We start from the raw sequence: 25,019 nt of genomic DNA, 5'->3' as shown, positions 1-25,019 counted from the left end.
CCCATTGTACTCTATGCCACTCTCTCCCCACCCCCACCCTCCTCTAGCTTATCTCTCCACGCTTCAGGCTCTCTGCCTTTATTCCTGATGAAGGGCTTTTGCCCGAAACGTCGATTTTGCCTGTCCTCGGATGGTGCCTGAATTGCTGTGCTCTTCCAGCACCACTGATCCAGCACCTGTAGCTACAGCCTAATTACTTGTAATAAATAGTAATTCTTGTTAAATAGAATCCCTATAGTGCAGATAGAGGCCATTCAGCCTATCGAATGTCTGCCAACCCTCCAGATCCCCAGTAACCCCACATTTACCATAGCTAATCTACATAACCTACACCTCCCTGGACACTAAGGGACAATTTAGCATGGCCAGTCCACCTAATCTGCACCTCTTTGGACTGTGGGAGGAAACTCACGCAGTCACAAAAGGAACGTGTGAACTTCACACAGACAGTCTCCCAAGGCTGAAATCTCTGGCACTATGTGGCAGCAGTGCTAACCATTGTGCCACCATGACGTCTGTCAATAAAGGTACAGTTGCCACAGTCCTATCATTGGGCTGCTCTCAGTTGGAGAGACAACTGGTAGTTGTTTAACATAAGGTTCACCAGGCCTCAAGCAAGGGGAAAGATTGAGAAGGAGAGTCCTTGATGGTAACCTCAGTGTGGGAATTGAACACATGCAGTTGGCATCAGACTACAGGACAAACTGCTTATCCCACTGAGGTGTGACAGTACTCTGCTACAGAGCTTTGAGCAACCTCTGAACCAAAGGTTCATACTAGTCTTCAACTGAACAAACCCTATGTTCCAGAGCACACTACATTATGGGACCTCCTGGTCCATGTACCCAGACGGCTGCAGTTTGAGAACCTGCTTGTTCACTCACATGAAGACCTACAACTGAAACTAATGGCTACAAGTATCTGCCATCCTTGAATCAAGGGTCAATTGATGATGCTAATAATATGAAATACAAAGTAATAATGAATTTTATGGAAGTCATAAATTACTAATTTATTTTATGAACTCGTAATAGCAAGTGGTATAAGCTCACTATAATTCATTTCAGCAATCTCTGAGCCAATATGGATTCAGAGAATTCTTTTTTCATTCATTCATGAATGTGAGTGCCTCGAGTTGGGCCATATTTATTGCCTATCCCTAATTGCCCAAGCAGTTAAGAGTCATCCACATTGTTGTGGATCGAGCGTCACCTGCAGACCAGACCAGGTAAGGATGGCAATTGTCTTCCCTTAAGGACATTTTGTTCCTATTTTGTTAAAGAGATAGTGTAACATCATTTGAATATGGTAATGAGCATTCTAATATCACACATGGTCGTTAAATTGTTGGGTATGGTGTGCAGATTTTGATCATCTTAAAGCATTGTGTGTCCACTATAACCATGAAAATATAATATTTAATTTTATCAACAGGTGCACTGTGTGGGAGCATGGGTGGAAAAAGAAAGAAGAAAATGATGTATCTCACCACCAAAAATGCAGGTAATTGACACTGGTTCCATTGCGTGTTACACTTCAACATTGTGTCTTCTCTCACTGCACTTTTTGTCCAATCAACTGCGTAGCTCAAGTTTTTCTAGTATTTATATCACTAATAAGGTCTTCTCGCAGTTTGTCAAGCAATTATTAAAATTGTCACCTGTACAAATTTCTTGCCAATACAATAATTATTTTCACACTAGCAAATTATATAAATACAATAACTCTCCAGGATAGGAAGGGAAAGGGCAAACAATTCCTAGTATTCTGAATGATATCATGTGGAAAAGAAAGATTTATCTTTAAACAGGTATTTTTCAAATTTCTAGAAATCATAATTGTAAAAATTATATATGTTTTGATGTGCAGTTACTGTCACGATGGAACTGTAGGAATCGTGCCAAATAATCTGAACCACAAATGGTTCAGGAGATGACTTGAGAGTATAAATATTTGCCAGATACTGGGATTAACTCCATCACTCTGTTAAGAAATTGGGCAGTTATGTCTTGAGAGAGACACATTCTTTGACTCATCTTGTACTGCAATGATGAGTCAGTCTGGATAATGTTTAGTTTTAGGCAAATTAGAGATAAAGTAATAGATTAAATAAATTTGGACACTGCTTTGTGCCCTCTGATAATTTACCACACCCTTTTGTTTTTATTTTCAACCTTTTCTACAATTTTCTCTTCCTTGCTGTTGAAAACTTGTGAGGAAGTAATTCTGTGAGGGCTCCACATCCTCTGCCATTTCCCTGAGCAATTGTTCTTAAGTATTGGCAGCATGTCTGATTAGGTCCACATTAAAATCACGTCTGATCCAGTCTATCTTTAGGACATGCAGAAGTGGTCAATGGGAACTGGATCGTTGATGATCCCATCTCTAATTCTCAGGCATTGGTGCTAATTGTAGTGCTACCACAGTTTTCCAATTGCCATTAGTGGACTCAAAACAGATCAGTGAATGGGTCTTTATGAACTGCACCATGCAGCTACTTTATAAATGAATTTGTTCAGCACAACTCATTTAGGTTGTATATTAGATTTTTGATCTATGAAGGAGTCAGGGGTTATGGGGTGGTGAGATGCACAAAATAGAGATAAAGTCACAATCACATCAACTCTGATCGTATTGAATCATGAAACATGATCAAACAACTAAAAGGCCTACTACTGTCATTTCTTAAGATCTTACAATCTACAAATGAATGATTGCAATCATTACAACTGTGGAAGCACTGTGCAATCAGAGGTGTCATCTTTCAGATGAGATTCTGAACTGAGGTGTCGTTTTGCTTTCTCAGGCAGTCATTAAACATCCTAATGCACAAATTTGAAGAATATCAGGATAGTTAACCCCTCATATCCCAGTAAATATTTATCTCTTAATGCTTCCCCTGCCCATGCATTATCATGTCAGCATACACAAAGCATGTTACCAGGTCTTGAACACATTCCTATCTGTGGGAGTTTGCCATGCACTAACTGGTAGTTAGGAGAAAGTAAGGACTGCAGATGCTGGAGATCAGAGTCAAACCGTGTGGTGCATAGCAGGTCAGGCAGCATCCAAGGAGCAGGAGAGTCAATGTTGCAAGCATAAGCTCTTCATCACATTCCTGATGAAGGGCTTATGCTCAAAACGTAGATTCTCCTGCTCCTTGGATGCCACCTGACTGACTCTGCTTTTCTAGCACCACAGTGGTTAGCACTGCTGCCTCACAGCGCCAGAAACCTGGGTTCAGTTCCCACCTCAGGCAACTCTCTGTGTGGAGTTTGCACATTCTCCCCATGTCTGCGTGGGTTTACTTCGGGTGCTCCGGTTTCCTCCCACAATCCAAAAACGTGCAGGTTAGGTTAATTGGCCATGCCAAATTGCCCGTAGTGTTAGGTGAAGGGGTAAATGTAGGTGAATGGGTCTGGGTGGGTTGCGCTTCGGCGGGTCGGTGTGGACTTGTTGGGCCGAAGGGCCTGTTTCCACACTGTAAGTATTCTAAATCTACTTCTAAATTCTAAATCTACTTTTCAACACGAACTGGCAGTTGTTTATTCAACAAAGACTATACCTCAGAAGAACCTAACTGCTTATCAAGCACTTTTGAACATACTGAGGTCATGAAAAGCACTACATATATGCACATTTATTATCATGCAAAAACTTGTGGCTGTTAAAATGAGGAAATGTTAATTTTGTGTATAGCTTGTTCAACTAGGTGAAAACAACCTGAACTGAATGGATTAGCACAATGTTCGGACAACATGTTACCATCACAACATAGATCATGCATGGTCAGCACTCCAGATTAATAATTACTCAAACTAAGACAAAAACAGGAAGTAGTCATGAAAACAACTCATAGCAAATGGCAGAAAAAAAAGTAAGAAAATTAAGTGTTAAGGCAACAGACATGTTAACAGGTGTAAATTAGGAAAAGGTGGTAGCATAAGTTATGCAACAATTTGTTTCACACCCCACCTGATGTTCCTTTCCAATCAGGCTGAAGTGTAGCATGCGTTGTTAATTCTAACATGTTTTGCAAGTTAAATGAACCACTGATATCTGCTAATTCAAATCAATTATGTGAGGAAAGAATTTGGTGTAATCTGAGACCTATGTATTCATTCATAAATCAACTTTTATAATCTCATAGTGTGAGATTCAAAATGTCGCTTTCACATATTGGTTGTTATATTGTTAATGTTTCATATTGGGACATCTTGAGCTAACCTCTTTTGTTATTGTACGTTTCTTTATGGTGAACTAACTCCAAATAATGTACTCTCTAACTTCCAATAATGTCCTCTCTAATTTCAAATAGTGTTGATCTTGTTAATGTTGATCTTGCTTCGAGCACCTCTGTGCAGTGTAACCTGTGTGCCTCACTTTATCTAAGCATCCTGTGATCTGTATTTCCTTGCTTGCTATGAACTGCCTGTGTTGCTCGCAAACAAAGCTTATCACTGTACTTAGATACACGTGACTCCAATAAATTAAATCCAAATCAAATCAAATTCTTTTGGAGAGATAGCCCTGTGAGTGTTCTGCATCCTCCAGCATTTTCCACAAGAAACTGTTGTTGAGTGTTGGTAGTTCAATTATATTCAATAATGGGTTGCATTTCAGCAAGTTCAGAAGTGGTCAGGAGCAGAATTAGCAGAGAATGGATGATTGACAGACCTATCCTTAACTCTAGGGCGCTGAGGGTAATATAGTACTTCTAAATACTGTAATTGGTTGACTCAGCACAGGTCAGTGAATGAACGTAGGGTCTTTTTAAAATTGCACCACTCAGCTATGTTGTAAATGGACGTATTCAGCACAACTCATTGCAATTGTATGTTAGGTTTTTGGTCTGTGAGGGAGTTGGGGGTTATGGGATGGTGGGGAGCAGGAAAGTGGAGATTAAACCACAATCAGAGCAGCCTTGATTTTATTAAATGTTGGAGCAAAACATCCAGAGCATGTATTTCATGTTGTGTGTGGATTGCTTCAAGCCCAAAATGAATGAGTATTGGCATCTTTCTGGTCTAAATACAAGAGTTTTGTGTAAAGTGTAGGAAATTTATTTCACTACTGCAGATATTTACAGATGACATGAATATGACTTACATTACAACAAAGATTGTCACAAACACATTTACCTGAGCTCTGTCTCTAACAGGCTCCTTCTTTACTGTCCCCATATTTCTATGGATGATGCTTACTATAAACATGTTAATAATAATCTTTTCAGATGCATATATAAAACATATCTCGCAAGTCTTCATCCCACATACTATCATTATTATAGATTTTCTCATGTATTTTTATTTATCTCTGCCCCAACTTAACACAAATCTTTGACTTCACAAACTTATATTGGAGATTTGATTATTCTCCCTGAATGCACTCTCTTCAGACTCAGAAAAATGATAGCATCTTGGATAGAAGGTAGTTGACTTTGCCTGTCTTGCTCACAATGTAGGATCTGTAGGTTCTCTTTTGGACTGGAGAGTCTTTAATCTCTAGTATTTTTTTCATGGTGGACATTGGTGACTTTTCTCAATTCTTTACATCTTTGCACGCAGTCCCTGCAATTGTAGGCAACATTTTATTTTGCAGTATCTTTGATCCTTACATGTCCTTTGCCTTTTCTTATTGATGTCATCTGTGGACCTGTATGACTTCAATTTGTGTCAATGTAATTTGGTTTTCATTCCATTTGTAGTCTGTGCTGAATATTTGAACGTGTTCCTTCAACTTCTTAAAGATACAGTCATAGAGTCATACAGCATGGAAACAGACCCTTCGATCCAACTCGTCCATGACAACTGGATATCGTGAATTAATTTAGTCCCATTTGCCAGCATTTGGCCCATATCCTTCAAAACCCTTCTTATACATATACTTCCAGATTCCTTTTAAACGTTGTAATTTTCCCAGCCTCATTCCATGCACGCACCACCTGTTCATGAAAACGTTGCCCTTTAGGTACCTTTTAAATCTTTCTCCTCTAACCTTAAACCTATTCCCTCTAGTTTTGGACTATTCACCCTATCCATGCCCCTCATGATTTTATAATCTTCTGTAAGGTCCTTTCTCATCCTCTGAAGCTCTAGGGAAAATAACCCCAGCGTAATCAGCCTCTCCCAATAGTTCAAATCCTCCAACCCTTTTAAATCCTAGATCTCTGGAAATCTCTCTGGGTAACCAGATGCCAAAAGCGATGTAAGAACAATCTTGGTAACTTGCCCATAGCTTTTAACTCTATTCCTATAAAGGGGTTCAGAGGAGGTTCTTATTTTTATTGTTTAAAACTGTGTTTGAACTCCATTAGTTCTCTGGTGTTGCTGAAAGATCTCCTGTAGTTGTGAAGAGCAAATCAAACCACTCATCAGCATTCATTGTAATGACTCACAATTAATCAGATTTACTGTTCTGTTTGTGTCCTAGAATTTGATCGCCATGAACTTCTGATCTATGAGGAAGTAGCAAAGATGCCACCATTTCAAAGGAAAACTCTGGTCCTTATAGGAGCACAGGGGGTTGGAAGACGAAGCTTAAAAAACAGACTCATTATGTCTGACCCAATGCGTTTTGGAACCACAATTCCTTGTGAGTAGATTTATACTTTTTGTGCATATTAACTCTAATTACTAGCTGTCTGATGATGACCTTTATGGTAATTTAACTATTTGATGACTGAGCCAATGTGGCTTGAGGTGAGTTAGAAGATGGGATGGCCAAGATATGAAAAGTGAGAAGTTCTACCAGAGCAATGAACCAGTCAAATTTGGAAGCTCTGTTCTTTGGAAAGGTAGACCGAATCCATGTTCGACCTTGGAAGATAGAATGACAACAGAGGAAATTTTCCTAATACTTCACACTCTTTCATAAAGCACAGTTGATTTGTTCCCATGTGAAGCCAGCACTAGCATGAGGCATTGTATATCAGATGTTTTACCTTTGTGACATGAAAATTTTGTGGCAATTTTTCCAGTATCAAAACTTGATCAGTTAGGATTGATCTACAGGTCATTCTGCTATAACGTGTGTTTCGTCAACATGAATTGGTTTTAATGTGATTGATGAATGGGGGCATTGTTTCTAAAGCACGAACTTTTAAAATGCATGTTGGCTATAGCTCGATTAGATCGTCAACACGTTAAGTGGTATTTGTATTACACAATTCTTGTATAGCGCAGAGTCCACAGGAACACAACTATCATGCTATAGAAGAAGGAAACTCTGGTTTCTGGTGTTTGAAGTCTCATCTTTCTCTATAAAGCGCTTGACATTTCTTGTTGTATCCCTTCAATATAGTCACCTCACGAAAGCCAAAGGAGGATGAGAATGATGGTCATATTTACGCTTTTGTGTCCCGTTCTGAAATGGAAAATGACATCAAAGGTGGGCGGTACCTAGAGCATGGTGAATATGAAGGAAACCTTTATGGGACAAAGATTGATTCCATCCATGAGGTGGTAGAATGTGGAAAAATATGCATCTTGGATGCAAACCCGCAGGTACTGGAAGGCTTGGATACTTGCATTATTGCAACATACTTTTGTGCTATTATCAGTTGGAAAATGTGTTTATTGTTGATTGGTCTGCAGGCTACTTGCCTGAAATGCCCATTATAAAGCTACAATAAACAAGGATGTGTTGTAGCATTTAATATAAAATCTATGCTGTGGATACTTATCAGAGTATTGTAAAGTACACTTGCAAGAATGAAGTCTTTTCACCCTTTAAACTATGCAAATTATTTTGGATATAAGTTTTTAATCTGAATTTATTTGGCTCAAATGTGAGCAGTTCAATTAAGTTGTGAAACTGCCAATGTAAAAATAGATTGATCTTTACTTACAGGTCTGTCATTGCTATAAATTGTCGTTAGGATAGTTGTATATGATGAGACGGGGCAATGCTATAGCCACAAAATAATCTCCACAGCATATTTATCACATTGTGTGTCAACCTCACTAAGTTTTATGGTCAGCTTCACCATTATCTGCAATTGCATATTGATTGTATTATTGTGAGATATTGGCACACTGCTAATTCATTAAACATTATCAAATTATGAGTTGAAGTTTACCCACTTTATTTAGAAGGGCTGGTCACAGTAGGTTTGTAGCATCAGAAAATGGTGAAGGGAGAAGTGGGAGTAGCAGCCAGGACGATGAACAAAGCCACCACAATGCCTTGAAGACTTGAATAACTAATTAAATCCTCTTCGTATTGGTTTTGTTATTTTGCAAATGGCTAGTGGGCCCTCCACCAATCTTGACAAGATGCCTGATAACCCAGAAGGCCTCCTTACTGGTGCCAGTATGAAGGGGAGAAGGGAGTGATAGGGGTGTTTTGAAGGGGTTGCCTCCAACTTGAACAACCAGTGGCCCCAATGAGAACATACCCTTGTTCCTGCCTGCCCTTAGCAACCACCTGCAGCCCCTCGCTGAGGTCTGCCTGAATGGCCCCAGTGATTCCTGACACAATTCACCTTGTGGAAAGACCCATGTGAGAGCTGCAGTTACAATGGTGGCCCACTGCAGGTGGTGGCGCTGCTGAACAAAGAACAAAGAAAATTTACAGCCCAGGAACAGGCCCTTCAACCCTCCAAGCCTGAGCCGATCCAAATCCACTGTCTAAACCTATCGCCCAATTCCTAAGCATCTGTATCCCTCTGCTCCACACATACTCATGCATCTGTCCAGACGCACCTTAAATGAATCTACTGTGCCTGCTTCTACTACCTCTGCTGGCAACGCATTCCAGGCACCTATCATCCTCTGTGTAAAGTAAATAAATGACCAGCTAGCCCTCTGCTTTCGGAGGAATGATTCCAGCTACACTTCCATACCTATGAATAAAATTTGTACAATTTAAAACTGGAAAAAATAGGATCTGATTGCTCAATGTCAAAATTTTAAGCCTCCCTCTTCCACCCAATGAGGAAGGTAGGTAGAGTCAGGGCCATGATATAGAAAGAGAAAAACAATGTCCTTGTCTTTCCAGGCACTGAAGGTTCTGAGGACATCTGAGTTCATGCCTTATGTGGTGTTTATTGAAGCTCCAGACTTGGACACACTACGGGCAATGCACAGAGCAGCTATTGATGCAGGAGTTACAACAAAACAACTAACAGTGAGTTGGAGTTTCAGTAAATTTATTTATTTCTAGAGAAAATCACCATAACTCAATATAATCACAGTGATTCTATGATTTGTAAAACAAACATTAAGTATACATTTTGAATTATATCTATCGTATGCAATCTCCATAGATTCCAATGACTTCTTAAAAAATTCAAAGTTTCTGTTAATTGTTGAAGGATGACACCACAATATTTCATATTTTTAAATGTTTACTGTAACAAAAGATTGAAAATGAAAGGACTAAACATTAGTCCTTAAAACATGCAAGAGAAACAAAAATGAGGCATCATAGATATAAAGTCACATACAAGAGTGATGTGAGAAACGTCTTTCCCACATTGTATTACTTCTGACACTTCTTTGCCTGTCCACATTCTTCTGCAGCCTCCCCACATCCTCAACGCTACCTGTCCCTTCACCTAACTTTGTATTATCTGCAAACTTAGCAGAAGGCAGGGAGTGGAGATAAAGGGGTCTTTTTCAGGATGGTAATTGGCTGCCATCCTGAAAAAGAACCCTTTTTCCCCACTCCTTGCCAGTCAGCCAATCTTCTATCCATGCCAGGTCTTTACCCCAAACATCATGGACTCTTATCTTATTTAGCAACCTCCTGTGCAGCACCTTGTCAAAGGCCTGCTATAAATTCCAATAGGTTAGCACTGCTGCCTTGCAGCACCAGAGACCTGAGTTCAATTCCCACCTCAGGCAACTGTCTGTGTGGAGTTTGCACATTCTCCCTGTGTCTGTGTGGGTTTCCTCCGGGTGCTCTGGTTTCCTCCCACAGTTCAAAAATGTGCAGGTAAGGTGAATTGGCTATGCTAAATTGCTAGGTGAAAGGGTAAATGTAGGGGAATGGGTCTGGGTGTGTTGCTCTTCGGAGGGTCGGTATGGACTTGTTGGGCCGAAGGGCCTGTTTCCACACTGTAAGTAATCTAATCTAATCTAAAGATCACTTCCACTAGCTTTCCTTTATCTAAGCTGCATGTTACCTCCTCCAAGAATCTAACAGATTTGTCAGGTATGACAAAGCCTTTCTGACTCAACTCTATTTTACCATACATATGCAAGATTCTGGCATCTCATTTTTAATGATGGATTCTTAAATCTTATCCATGACCAGGGTCAGGGTAACTGGCCTATAATTTCCTGTGTTCTGCCTCCCAACCACATAGGGGTGTTACATTAGCCATTTTCTAGTCCTCTTGGACCTTCCCTGACTCTAGTTATTTCTGAAAGATCATCACTATTTATCTCCTGAATTATCTCCTTCAGAACTTCTGTCCATCTCGTTCAGGTGATCTATCCACCTTCTGACCTTATGACTTCCCTTGCACCTTCTCCTTAGTGTTAGCAACTACACTGCCCTCTGCCCCTTGACTCCCTTGAAGTTCTGGTACTGATGTCTTCCTCAATGAAGACTGATGCAAAGGACCTATTCAGTTTGTCTTAGGAAGAAACTCAATGACATTGTCCACTCCACCAGTGTAAGTGCCACCATCTGCTCTCCATTACCTCGCACTCACTCCACCTCTGCTATTGGCCCGACCTCCCATTAAGGCTCATGCACTATCCTTGTCACTAATACATGCAACATCTTCCTCACCCATTCCAACCTGCAACACCACTAATCTATCCTGCCAACTCACTCGCTGAGAAACCTTCTGAACTGCACAAAGAGTAAGAGCAGTAGCACCCGCTTCATCTTTCTTCATACCTGACACTCTCATTCAGCAGCAAAACCACTCACCAACAGAAAGAGTCAAGATTTGCCCATCTGCTGCCTGTCATTAGACTCCTTTTCCTTTCCCTTTCTAAGCAGAGGATCCAGACTCTGCACTGAGCTGGACAGGCACCGAAGGCGACTATTGACCTACTATGCTTGGATTCCCTAAGCAAAAGCTATTCCTATTAAGTAGATTGACACCAGCTGGCACCCAAGGCAATATTTCTGGCTTTGTGCCTGAACAAAATGGCATGTCAAGACAATAGTCATATGAACAGCTGAAGGGGAAATATGCAACAAGGCAATGCAAGGCAGGGTAAGTAGAGGTGCTGTGAGCATCCAAATAGGGTCAAAGTGAGTGACTACTATGACAGTGAGTTAAGGGCCTAGAGAAGCAGCCTGGACCAGTACATGAACTGAGTGTGTGTGCCTGAGCACAGTGTCCTTGAGTTCTGCAGATGCTGGAGAACTCAGAGTCGAAAAAGTGTGATGCTGGAAAAAGCAAGCAGTGTCTGAGGAGGAAAAGAATTGACATTTCAGGCTTGACCCTTCATTACAGTGATAGTTGCCAGTGCAGCATTGAAGTGCAGGTGCATCCTGTAAGTGACTTGGGTATATACTATGAAGGTTCATAGAGGCTGGTACATGTGGGATGCCAATGTCCAGGGATGTGGAGTGCATGTGGCCAGTGCCCATGGAACATGCCCTGAGCCATTGGTGTCCAGTGTCCAACATGGAGGTCATTTGGAGCAAGCATCAAGTTGAACCCGCCAGGAAACTGCTCTAGTTTCACGTCAGATTTTCCCAGGGGCAGGTTTATTCAGTATGCTTAGTAAGATCACAACCTGTGGTGAGTTGGTCTGCTAATGAGGCATTTAACAACCAATAATGACTGTCAATGGGAACTCAGCACTTCCTAAGCACTGCCGAGGAAGAATCTTGTCATGGCCTTGAGAAAAGTGAACGAGGTGCTCAATGGCAAGTTGGGGCTCACTGAACCGGCCACTTGATTCTGACACACCTCTTACCATAGCTCATGCCACTCATCTTTGCCACCTATATGTTTGTGCATTAATTTAGAAACGCTTTATTTTTAAGGGAAAAAACTTTACAGTCTTAGGGCAGCACAGTGGCTCAGTGTTTTTTTTTAATATGCTTCTGGGGCTAACTCACTAGCAATAGGCACAGTCAGCTTGAATTCAAGGCTTTCTTATTACTGCTTGAACTTCAGGTCCCAGTTTTTGGATTTTCCCTTTCTTTTGCCTCTCTTTCCATTTCAACATTTTCGCTTAGGTCACATTACCGCATTAACTTCAAAGATTAAAGACACAATCCCATAAAATCGCAATCTTGCAAATCACATAATTGTGATGGTAAAGAAAGAAATTGATTGCAGAACTCAATTTTTAAACTCAGAGAACAAAAGAGTACATACATTTGCTGCACATTTTGCAATCCCTTTAAAGCACTGCTTGCACCAGTTTATGTTATATATTGATAATATTAGCATTTATTACAATATTTGCTCTCAGGCCAAAACAGTATACGAACCCTTTTTACGCAGTGATGCTAATTTCTTGAATGATTTCAGTATTTTATATTTTGCTTTTGCACCATTTGTGCTCTGTGCAGAATATTTTGCAAACAGTGTGTCAATAAATTCAATAAATCCTGATGTTTTATATTTCTTTCAAGGACACGGATCTGAAGAAAACAGTGGATGAGAGCTCTCGCATCCAGCGAGCGTACAGCCACTACTTTGATCACACCATTATGAATGATAACCTTGACAAGGCCTTCCAAAAACTTCAGGCTGCTATGGAGAAACTCTGCACAGAACCCCAATGGGTGCCAGTGAGCTGGGTATACTAACACTTTCCAAAGGGTAAAAGGATATGCTTTACACAGAGCACCATTAACATTACAGAAGAAGTCCTTTAGAATTTAAGAAACCTCCATTTGGACTGATTATGTTTAGGGCAGCAGTTCATAGTGACAGCAGTTAAATTATGCAAATCAGCAATGGAGGCTAACTAAAAAAAAGAGCTTTTTTTCTTAAGAAAGATGGAAATGCTCCAGCTACTATTACTTTTTATTTTATGAGCAATACAGGGATTGGGCAAATGTACGTTTTTTTTTGGCATTGTAGTCCAAAGGTCATTGTCAAATTCTGCTGGATGCTATAAACCCTTTCATTACCAAATAAAATGATGAGGGAACCAAGATTTCACTTATTCTTTGTTGGATTTCACCAAGGAAGTGAACAAATTATTCCTTATTAAGGAAATTAATATGGACACATTTGTGTTGAAATTCAAAATAGTCATTCTCGCTTAGGTTTCTGTTTGCATTTGCATTCATACAAAGATGTTCACAATGATGAAAGTGACAGCAACCTTTGAATCCAAAGGTAATCAGAATTGAAGCCTTTGCCCTTCCTTTCTAAAAATCATTTAAGACATATTAAAATTAGTTCCATTGTACAGATTTGCTGCTCGATACTGAAACTTTGGTCTTCATTCAATGACAAATGCGATACATAATTAAAACCTTGTTCAATATTCACAGATGAAAGATCTAACACTATTATATGTCTTTCATTTATTTGCAGTTTCAGATGGCAGCAAACCATTATAGTTATGTTAATGTCTCAATTAAATAGTGGAGAACAAATTTCCTATATTAATATGTCCTTGTGTTAATACAGTAAACATGGTTTCATCCCAGATTTGACCACTTTTGTGACTCCGACAAGTTGTTAATGGAATTGGACACAAATGTATTGTTCTGTACTCGTCTTGGGAATTTATTTTCCACAGCTCTTATTCTATTGGACTTTTTCGGTCAGACTTGAGATAATATTTACTAATAACAAGGATCTTCTACAGGACATTATCTCTTTTTATTGGCTCACTTGGATTTCATTTTTTAAACTGGAATGAAGATTTAATTGAGACTTTTTAGGATAAACCTAGTTCACTGGTGAAGCGTAGAACTTTTGTTGTCATTCTTTGTCCCTTTTATATTTAACATTTAATATAAATTGGGTATAATTCATCGCATGTAGCTGGAATATCAGTAGTGAAATAACCATTTTTTTTAATTGCCATTGTGGATATCAGTTTCAAAGCAATGTGGTTTGAAGCACTTCAGGTATGAGTTGGTTATTAACTTTTAATTTTAGCAGATTCTTGAGGTTCAAGTTAAAGGTCTACCAAACTTTAGCTGTCTGTTTCCAGTAAAACTGAAATGGAATTGAGATATAAAATGACAACTGACAACATCCAAGACAAAACACCTCTTTGCTGGAATTGGCATACAGAAACTTACCCTCACAAATAATCCCCACAGACACATGTAAAAATATACATTTTGAATTAATGCTTAATATTAATAGAGTATCTGTATTGTGTTACCACCACAGCCTTGTTTAATCTTTTCCCTAAAATAGAGATATCCTACTCCTTTCACTGAATCGATTTATATACATCAATCACCATGCAGTCAATGCATCTCTTTCATACATGCCTTTCAGTAATCAGTGAACAAATTTAGGGGAAAAAAGCCTCCAATTAATAATTTTACTAGAATTTTAAATATAAATACAACCCAGACAATCCAATTGTACTTCAATGTTTTTCATTAAAATTACGGAAGAAGTTCATTTGTGGATCAGTGATTAAACTGATGTAAATGAAGGATTGCAGAGAGTGTTGCTGATACTTAAATATAGAGACATTCTTTTATAGATTTTATTTTATACTGTATTTCCAGTGCTAGCCAATAGTGAAAAGATATTGCTTCCAGTGACTAATATTGGACCCATCCTATATACTTGGTCAGTTAATATATTGAAGATCATTTTTTAAAACAAATCCCTGGAAGGGGTTACTTTTAAAATATTGTTTTTTATTGTATTTTTAACTTTGTAACAAATTTTAAAAATCTCTATATATGTAATGTGAATTATCAATGTAAAAAAGATTCAATTATAGATTTAATTTGAATGAAACAGATGAAATGGTATACAATTGCTGTAAATGTATGATTGCTGTGGGCTGCATTTAGCAATGATCAATAATTGTATAGTTTTACAAAACAGATGTTTTCTTTGGAACTTGACAAAATTATCTTCTCCTGAATGAAAACTAAGCCCTGTGGATAAATAGAACTGTAAAAATTTGTGCATCATTCTCAAACAGTAACATATGTACCAATGGTTTTAATTTATAAATGAGGGCACCAAGAAAAATTGAGTTGCAAGGTCTCTTTTAGATGGAGGTTAACTCAAATCATCCTAGAAGTGGTAATTTTGTTTTTTACCTTTTGACTGCCTCAACCCTGGAGCTGCATTACTTGTTTACTTGTTTAACCACATACGTTCCAATCCTTACATGCCATCACAATTTTCCGCTAACCAAACGATCTGTTCTTGCCACTTTTAGTCTTAGATACATTCCAGTTCTTCTTAAAAGCAAATGAGAAAGAACATCTCCTGGCATATCCAAAACTATTAACCCTGGGGGTGAGAGGTTTGGTGTGAACATAAACATGAGATTTCCTTTGCATACAATTTTAGTGCTACACTGTAAATGCATTCTTTTATAGTTCTACTGTAATAGGTGCACATAGAAAGTCTTCCGCCATAACCTGTATATTATGAAAATGAAGCAAAAACATTTTGAACCCTTCCACTGCATGTAGCAGTAGGCCTGTATTTAAGACTTCAGTTTTTTGAGAGAAGTAAATTTGTTTAATTCAACCTGTCAAGCTTCAATGCTAAAACAATAACTATGGGGGAATCGATGTATCTCAATACGCACTAGAGTTTGGGTACAGATCATACTCCCCATGCTTTCTCTTCCCCCAACTCGGACATCATGCATTTTGCGATTCCTGATGAAAGGCTTCTAACTGAAACATTGATTCTCCTCCTCCTCGGATGCTGCCTGACCTGCTGTGCTTTTCTAGCACCACACTCTCGACTCTAATCTACAGCACCTGCAGTCCTCACTTTCGCCTATCATGCATGCTGTCACCACCCCATGCTACAATGAACATCATCACCACCCCAACTCTCCTCACCCTTCCCTCACACCATCCTTGGTCTCTCTGTTGGAAACTCATTGCAAATGCCTAAGTCTCCCTCTTCCTTTCACCTCCGATTCCTGCTTAAAGCACCGTCATACAGTTGAATTTTTAAATCTAACTACCTTTTACTGTTTTCTTCTTTATCTCAGTATTCATTTCTCATACCTCAATGACATACATTTACATGATTTTCTCTTTAAGATACACAATATGAATTCAAATTGTTGAGAATTATCTTGGGCTGAAGAAAAAATCATTTTCTACAATCATTCAATCATTTTAAAGCATCCCTAATGTATATATTATGCTTGGATGTCCTATTCAAGTTGCCTAATGTTACTTTGATTAGAACTTAAACATAAATGATTACATTTCCATTTGAAATATTTAGTCTTTCAGTTTTATAGTAAAGCTTTAAAACTATTTGTGTTTACAAATCTCTGAATCATTCTTTTAGTGCACAGTGAAGTCATTACAATGAGACCATCTTCCAATTTGGAAACCACAGTCAGAACAAAAAAGTCAGTTCCTTAGACTGTGTATCCTTCTCAGTTATCAAGTCATTCCCTAACCCCTGCATTATTAGAAAATTCAATCTCTTCATCTGAGGTACTGTGGAAATCATTAGTTGTTTTCTCATTTGCATTAAAGACATAGGAGTATAGAAGTAGACCATTCAAGCCTGCTCCGCTATTCAAAAGCATGGTTTGATCATCTACCTAAATGTGATTTTCCTACACAATTATAGAAACCCAGAAAATAGAATCAGGAGTAAGCCATTTGGCTCTTCAAATTTGCTCCACCATTCAACAATATCATGGCTAATCATCCAACTCAGTATCCCACTCCCACATTGTCTCCATATCATTGATCCCTTCAGCCATAACAACTATACCTAACTCCTTCTTGAAAACATTTAGTGTTTTGGTCTCACCTGCTTTCTGTGACAGAGAATTCCATTGGCTCATCACTCGCTGGGTGAAGACATTTATCTTAATCTCAGTCCTAAACAGCCTACCTCTTATGCTTAAACTGTGACCCCAGCTACTAAACTCTCCAGTCACTGGAAACACACTGGAATGCTCAAGGTGTCTGCAAGATTTCCTCTCATCCTTCTAAACTTCAGTGAAAGAAATCCTAACTGATCCTTACAGAGGTCTATAAAATCATGGATAGGATAAATCGGCAAAGTCTCTTCTGGGGTGGGGGAGTCCAGAACTAGAGGGCATAGGTTTAGGGTAAGAGGGGAAAGATATAAAAGAGACCTAAGGGGCAACTTTTTCACACAGAGGGTGGTATGGAATGTGTATGGAATGAGCTGCCAGAGGAAGTGGGGTAGTACCATTGCAACATTTAAAAGGCATCTGGATGGATATATGAATAGGAAGGGTTTGAAGAGATATTGAGATGGAAATGTGTTGCTGGAGAAGCGCAGCAGGTCAGGCAGCATCTAGGGAACAGGAGAATCGACGTTTCGGGCATTAGCCCTTCTTCAGGAATGAGGAAAGTTTGTCCAGCAGGCAAAGATAAAAGATAGGGAGGAGGGACTTGGGGGAGGGACGTCGGAAATGTGATAGGTGGAAAAAGGTCAAGGTGAGGGTGATAGGACAGATGGGGGTGGGGGCGGAGAGGTCGGGAAGAAGATTCTATCAGGACATAGTGATCAAAAATGGTGTGTTTTGGCTTGTGCATGAGATGAATTTTCATAGACCAGCTGCCATATCTCACGAGGGTAGCAATCTAATCTCATTTTCACTGTCTTATCAATATATGGCGGATATGGAAGTTTCCTTTGGGGCCTTGGAGGGAGGTGAGAGGGGAGGTGTGGGCGCAAGTCTTGCACCTCCTGCGGTTGCAGGGGAAGGTGCCGGGAGTGGAGGTTGGGTTGGTGGGGGGTGTGGATCTGACGAGGGAGTCACGGAGGGAGTGGTCTTGAAGAGATATTGGCCAGGTGCTGGCAGGTGGGACTAGATTGGGTTGGGATATCTGGTCGAGTTGGACCGAAGGGTCTGTTTCCATGCTGTATATCTCTATGACTCTTTGATCCAAACACTCTTCATAGGTCAGTCCTGCCATCCCATCAATCAGCCTGGTAAATCTCCAGTGTGCTATCTCAATAACCATAATATCTTTCCTCAAGTAAGGAGACCAAAACTGTTCACAATATGCCAGATGTGGGTTCCACTAACTGGTGGCCATGTGATCTCCATATCCCTTGTTGTCATTATTAACAAGAAATCTCTTGGTTTCTGTCTTGGATTTACTTAGTGCCTGAGCTTCTACAGCCCTCAAGTTAGAGAATTCTGAGGATTCATCACGTCTGAGTAAAGAAGTTCCTTCTCATCTTAGCCTTGCATGACTAATCTTTTATTCTAAGTCTGTGTCCCTGGTCTCATAGCAGGGGAAAACAAAGGTCTGTTCTGCATTTATTTTTTTTCAAACTTCAAGAATTTTGTAAGTTTTAATAAGATTGTCACATTCTTCCAAACTCCAGAGACTGCAGACCCAGCCATTTCACTGTCCTGTGCCCACCAGCATAGGGATCAGTCTAGTGAACCTCTGCTGCACTTCCTCAATGGCAAGAGTATACATCCTTAGGCATTGAGAACAGAACTGCACAGAGCACTGCAGGTGTGCTCTCACTAATAGGTTATGCAATTTGTACTAAACCTCTTTACTCCTACATTGAAATACTCCTTCAATACTCCTTCGTTTGCCTTACAAATTTCTTACTGCACCTGCATAAGCACTCCTGGGCAAATCATCAAACAAATCCCATTCAAACATTACATCCATCCAGCTGTAAGACATATTCAATGCTGTAGTTACTACTGATATCCATATCTGACAGACACAGTTGCTTTCAAATTATGTAGCTGCTGGTTTTCAGAAAAATGTTTTGAACCTGTGTAACATTAACATACAGAGTCGAGAGTGTGGTGCTGGAAAAGCACAGCAGGTCAGGCAGCATCGGAGGAGCAGGAAGGGCTTATGCCCAAAACGTTGATTTTCCGGCTCCTCAGAGGTTGGCTGACCTGCTGAGCTTTTCCAGCACCACATTCTTGACACTGACCTCCAGCATTTGCAGTCCTCACTTTCTCCTAACATTAACATACAGTCTTTCAGAGAGAAAAAAAAATTGCAATTGCTTGACTCACCCGGGTTTTGTGCAGTACAATGAAAGCAACAATGAGTTTTGGATATTTTCACAGCGTGAATCACCAGAGCTGTGGAAAGTTTCTGAAGACTACTGAGATATAAGGGGCCATTCTGAGGCTTGGCCTTCTAGCTGGATAGAGTGCTCAAAATCCATAGCGATCAGTCAAAAATCCTCCATTTCTTAAAGTGAATGGGTGGAATTTCACAAGTTGCTCATCTACAATTCCCTAAATGCATCATTTGGGAATGTTCCCACCTGCTGAGAGCAAAGGTTTATGGAATCCCTCCTGTAGTTACTATTGGTCAAAAAAGTTCTTTATCCATAATGTATCAATTCACATCTCTTCTACCAAACTGAGAGATTTGCCTGTGTGTATATCCCAAAGAGTATACAATGTGAGCTTCCTCAGTCGTTTAGTAATGGTAATATGGAATCAAAGCATGTAGACCATAAGCTCCCAAGAGTAATTCTCAATCTGTGTTATTTTGATTAGAGTAATTGCAAGTATTGTATAGAAAGAGAATTGGCTTCAACTTGTTTGGGGAGAGGAATATTCCCAAGCCAAGGAAAGCTCTCCTGATTATTATCAAATAATCCTGTTGAAAACTGTGTTACTTCAGTGGTCAAATAGCACCCCAACACTCTCCATTAAAATTTACAGGTGATGAATGTCCATTTAGGACAGAATACAACGGCTGGCAAAATACTAGCTGACAGAAATGAGTTGACATTTTCAGGATAGGATAAGAAAGGAAAATATAAATGAGAAAGTAAAGCAAGTTGAATTTAATACAATTTTTTTTGGAATTTCATTTTGGAATCTCGTTTCTACTGCAGTTATGGATTCAGTCACAAGTTGATATTAATAGAGGTATCCTTACATTGGGCTGCATAAAGATTGTGGTTAAAAACAGATCTAACATACTGTTGATTTGGAATCTGAAAGTTGTTGCTCGACATTATGATTGTATGGTGTGATCCATGTTAAGTCCTTTCAGCTGAAATCAATGCCCTAAAATGAAGACAACTTTCTAAGACCAAACTTATTTAGAGCTTTGTGACTGACTGTCTGGCCAGAATTAGTGAAGGGTTTTGGAGGTGACCTTTGTGTGAAATAAAAATCAGTCTCATTTCTTTAACACATCCCTCCTTTACAAATTTGGGTGTAACAGTGGCCCAGTGGTTCACAACGACAGGGACCTGGGTTTGAATCCAGCCTCAGGCGACTGTGTGACGTCTGCACATTCTCCCCGTGTCTGTATGGATTTCCTCCGGGTACTCCGGTTTCCTCCCACAGTCCAAAGATGTGCAGGTCGGGTAAATTGGCTATGCTAAATTGCCCATAATGTTCAGGGATGTATAGGTTAGGTGCATTAGTCAGGGGTAAATGTCGAGTAATACGGTAGGGGAAAGGGTCTGGGTCAGTTACTCAGAAGGTCAGTATGGACTTATTCTATGAAATTCTTATTGTCTATCCTTAAAGGAGTTTATCAAACCAAGCAAAATGCTATGAACTTGTTTCATTTTCTGCCCCATTGAAGTGATAAACAAATTGATCTATTGCCTTACAACGGCAATGTCAATAAATTTGTGGATCCAGTTGTGGAGCTGTGTTGAAGCTGAGAATGAGTGGAAGATCATAGCCAACAGGGTTGCCTTATAGAGCTAGTTGTTCATCGACTTTTTCGTTCCTTCAATTTAGTTTCTAATCATACTCCACAGAGGTGTTGGCATTGATCCATATTGATCTGCATGTTCCAGCTCCAAGCCTTTTTTTGACATTCACAATTTGAAGCAAAGAAGCTGGGATGATCAAACATGGTAGCAAGAACATATTGGCGTATAGAGGTTGATCTCACAATTCAGACACTTGTACTTTGTGCAACTACCTTTACGGAAGTTTTAGTAAGAGGCTAGTGTGTTTGAATAAGACCTCTCCCAATACTTATTTGAAAATGAATAAGTATTGTACTTCGTTAGTGAAATGGCAAGAAAGCTTAATACAAATGTACCTTTAATGTAGTGGCTACTAATTGGATAACTATGCTATGTTTTAAGTCACAGTTTGGATCCTGGTATGATTCCTGATTCTTCAGAATATATTCCTTTATTCATGAAAAAATACAGAAGTTTAAAAAAATTGTTGGATAAACAAATGCAGGAGAAAGTACTATTACTGGCCCCATTTATTCATAATTTAAATTGCTGTTATATTTATAACTCAAGTTTTATAAACTTTCAGAAGTAATTGTGAAAATGCATACATATCACTTTTCTTAATATTGCTAACATTATAGGAAATACAGAAATTGCTGGAGAAATTCAGCAGGTCTAGCAGCATCTGTGAAGAAATAAACCAAATTAACATTTCAAGGTCAGTATGACTCCATGAATTCTGATAAAGAGGCACTGGAGTTTAAATGTTAACTCTTGAAATGTTAACTCTTCTCTTCCTCCACAGATGGTGTCAGACCTGTTGAGTTTCCCCAGTAATTTAGGTTTTTGTTTAAGATTTCCAGCATCTGCAGTTTGTTTTAGTTGGCTCTTCATCAAAGCTGAAAGGAATTGGAAAATGAATTTTTGACATACTTTTGACAGAGACAGGGTAGGGATGAAGGGAACCAACTGGTGCAGAGGTCCAGCGCAAAAGACAAAGGAATTGTTACGGGTAGCAAAAGTGAAAAAAAGAGATGTAAAATTGGTGTAAATTAAGCTATAAAAGAGAAAGAATGGGTCCTCTCTACTGAGAGCAAAGTAATCAAGACACACACAGATATTAAACACTTGCCCCTGTAGTTCAAGAGATAACAGATTGAAAGGTAGCACATTATAAAAAGCACTACTTTGTGAAAAAATTGTCCCTCTGCTATCACATTATCAGGAAGATTGGTGCTTTAGAGCATTTTGCTATTGTTTCTCTTGATTCACAAGCCATTTGATTCTTTTTTCTTGTCTATAGAATGGAATGTCAATGAGAGATTATTGAGAGATTATTTTGATCTGTCCATCCTTTCCCGCAGTGTTTAATAAGGCTGTCATAAAGTTATAGTCGATAAAGTCGCCGTTTCAGGTCGGAATCTTTCATCAGAACTGAGGCAAGTTTCTGACCTGAAACATCAACTCTCTTGCTCCTCAGATGCTGCTTGAGCTGCTGTACCTTTTCCAGCTCCACACTTCATTGAATCTTGACTTTCCAGCATTTGCAGTCGTCACTATCTTCAAATATCAGAAGTTGTGCCTTGCCCAAGGATTAGACTAATCTGTAGGCTCAGCAGAAGGAGATACCAAACTTACAAACAGCATATTGAGTAATGATTTGGAGATGCCGGTGTTGGACTGGGGTGTACAAAGTTAAAAATGACACAACACCAGGTTATAGTCCAACAGGTTTAATGGGTTCCGAAAGCTACTGTGCTTCCAGTTAAACCTGTTGGACTATAACCTGGTGATGTGTGATTTTTAACTTCATCTTGAGTAATATTGCTTCCTGGTGATCCCTTGCAATCAGCCTATCTTCAAGTAATCAATTTGTTTTTTAGTTTTGACTGCCCAAAATATTCAAAATCAATGACTTTCAATTTAGACTTTTGAGCAGCACTTTTTTTTGTGCAGTTTATTTAATTCCTTGTCTAAAAATAAAGCCATAACCTAGTTACTGAGTTGTTTGACAGAGAGATTTTTCTCAGAGACAATACATCACTTTTGACAATAGCTTCCTGTGACGGAGATTCTGACATATTGAACAACATGATTTCTAAATGATTTGTCCTTTAAGAAGTATTTCAGAATCTTAAAGCTGCTGTTCATTAATGTGTTTGAGGCATCAGAGAGATGAGTGACAGTAAAGTATAGGTCCCAGATAAATAGTATAAGGGATAAATAGGAAGTTTTAAATATGCACAAAAAGAAGGTATGACTTTCTACTGTGAAGTTGGAGTATGATACTGTTACTTTTCTGTAACTTTTAATTACAGCAAGAGATTTCTTAGCCAATTTACACCCACAGCATTTGCTATTTGCAAGTCTGTGTTAAGATTTCTGAAAGGTGAACATTACAACACAGTCACAAGTATGCCCACATTATCTGATACTGAGTATATCTGGATTTAAACCAATGCAAAATTCTCAAGTTTAGCACTCACACATAAAGCGTGATGGGAGTTATTTAAGTGCAAGACCAATATATTTTTCTTTCTGCTAATTGCAACATCAGAACAAAATAAAAGTGGGTTTCCTTTGCTTCATGATCATAATAAATTGACGAAAATTTAGTATGTCAAAGAGAAACATTATTTTAAAATATATTCAACTAAGTCTTAAGTTACTAGTTTTGATTTTCATTTAAATGGGTAGGAAAAAGTTGTGACTTTTTTTAAACTCTGCCTAAAGCTACATTTAATGATTTTAAAAATAAACGTTATATTTGGGAACTATACTTTTGATTACTTCTTGAAAAAAAACACGGCAATTGTATATTACCTTTCAGCTTCCTTTAAAACTGTTTGCCTGCTCCAAGGAACAGAGAACTTTCTGTATGATGCGCACATTGAGATTATTTGTATTCTGAGGTCTAGATTTTACCTTTACATACAGAAGTAAGTCAAAATATTTTTCTTAGTAGCAACAAGATGTAACTTGTCTTCTAATGCAGGTGATTCCGTGGGTGTTTAGTTAATACTGTGGTTATTTTTTGTATTCATGTCTCAAACAAATTGTGAATGGTATTTTTGGTTGTAGCTTTTTTAAATGAAGTAAATCAGTTAAACCTTTACATTGTACAAATGAGGAGGCATATCGTGTGTGAATATACAGTATTATATACCCTATTAATGGTAAATAATGTCACTTGCTGTGCTCGCTAAGCAATATTATGTCTTTTTGAAACAAAAGGAAAATCCACATTGTCTGTAAAGTTACTGTTGTAATTTATCAATTTTTTTTAATGTTTGGAGTATCTATTGAATGATCACTGTTTGAACTGCAATATTACTGTTATTACGCAATACTTCTCTAATATTCCCAGGTCTATTCATGTGTTATGTACTGGAGTTGAAACTGGAGTTAATTGGTTTGTTAATGAGGTCTACAGAGTTTCACTGTTGTACAGAAGGACCATAATATTATTCTTATTTTATGAAATATTTGTGTGTTTCTAATTTTAAAATATTAAAAACAAATGTTATTGCCAAAAGTTGTGCATTTTAAGTCACTTGCTGTATAGTCCATTAACTGTGTTTGCGGGGAAACCGGTAAACTGAGAGCTGGCTGTCTTTCAGAATGTGAGTTGTGGTTAAGAGAGTGCGTGAGATTGACAATGGCAGGTGTCACAGCAGAATCTATTCCTGTGCTCACCTGATGTCCATCCACTTTTAAAAAGGGGTTCCTGACGTGCAATCCTGATCATATATATATTTTTACAAATCTTATCTCAGTGATGTTTAATGGGTCTTGCAGTGCAGTGGCAGTATCACTATTTCAGAGCCAGGATGTCTGACTTCAAATTCCATCTGCTTCAGAGATGTGTGCTAATGGCTCATCTGCCCTGTCTTTTTCTGTTATTATTTTGAAAACTTCAGTTAGATCGCCCCTTAAGCTTCGAGATTATAGAGAATTTCTATAAATTGTCCTCATATCCTGACCAAACAGAACACTGAATTTTCCCATTTTTAGAAAAGTGTTGTTTTTGCGTGAGATTCCAGGATAAGAGACTCCATTTTTTTCTCAGTGCCAAAAGGCTTCAAGGGACTTTTCTCTTGCAATTGTCCACAGCTTCAGCTCATTAATTAAACACCTTTTATGACACATTTCTTGGGGACACGTGCAGCTGAAGAGGTGGAAGCATTTGTCACTGCTTAAACCTCCTGACATCCATGCCACTAATGCAATCTTTAAAGCCCAGCTGCAT

The 25,019-nt window shown here is 38.8% G+C and overlaps 1 protein-coding gene across 7 annotated transcripts in view; it reads left to right on the top strand.

Moving 5' to 3' along the window:
• Positions 1 to 14,147, top strand: part of mpp2b (membrane palmitoylated protein 2b) — a 536,989-nt gene extending 522,842 nt beyond the window's left edge. For all 7 annotated transcript variants that reach the window (XM_043675077.1, XM_043675076.1, XM_043675075.1 and 4 more), the window contains 5 exons: positions 1,435 to 1,503; positions 6,433 to 6,594; positions 7,303 to 7,505; positions 9,001 to 9,129; positions 12,559 to 14,147. In XM_043675077.1, coding sequence (XP_043531012.1) covers positions 1,435 to 1,503; positions 6,433 to 6,594; positions 7,303 to 7,505; positions 9,001 to 9,129; positions 12,559 to 12,735 — 740 coding nt within the window. In that variant the 3' untranslated portion in view covers positions 12,736 to 14,147. The remainder of the gene's footprint in view (positions 1 to 1,434; positions 1,504 to 6,432; positions 6,595 to 7,302; positions 7,506 to 9,000; positions 9,130 to 12,558) is intronic.
• Positions 14,148 to 25,019: the final 10,872 nt, after the last annotated feature.

The sequence above is a fragment of the Chiloscyllium plagiosum genome, chromosome 33 (genome assembly GCF_004010195.1).
Source record: "Chiloscyllium plagiosum isolate BGI_BamShark_2017 chromosome 33, ASM401019v2, whole genome shotgun sequence".
Lineage (NCBI taxonomy): Eukaryota > Metazoa > Chordata > Chondrichthyes > Orectolobiformes > Hemiscylliidae > Chiloscyllium > Chiloscyllium plagiosum.
This window is presented reverse-complemented; position numbering and strand designations above follow the sequence as displayed.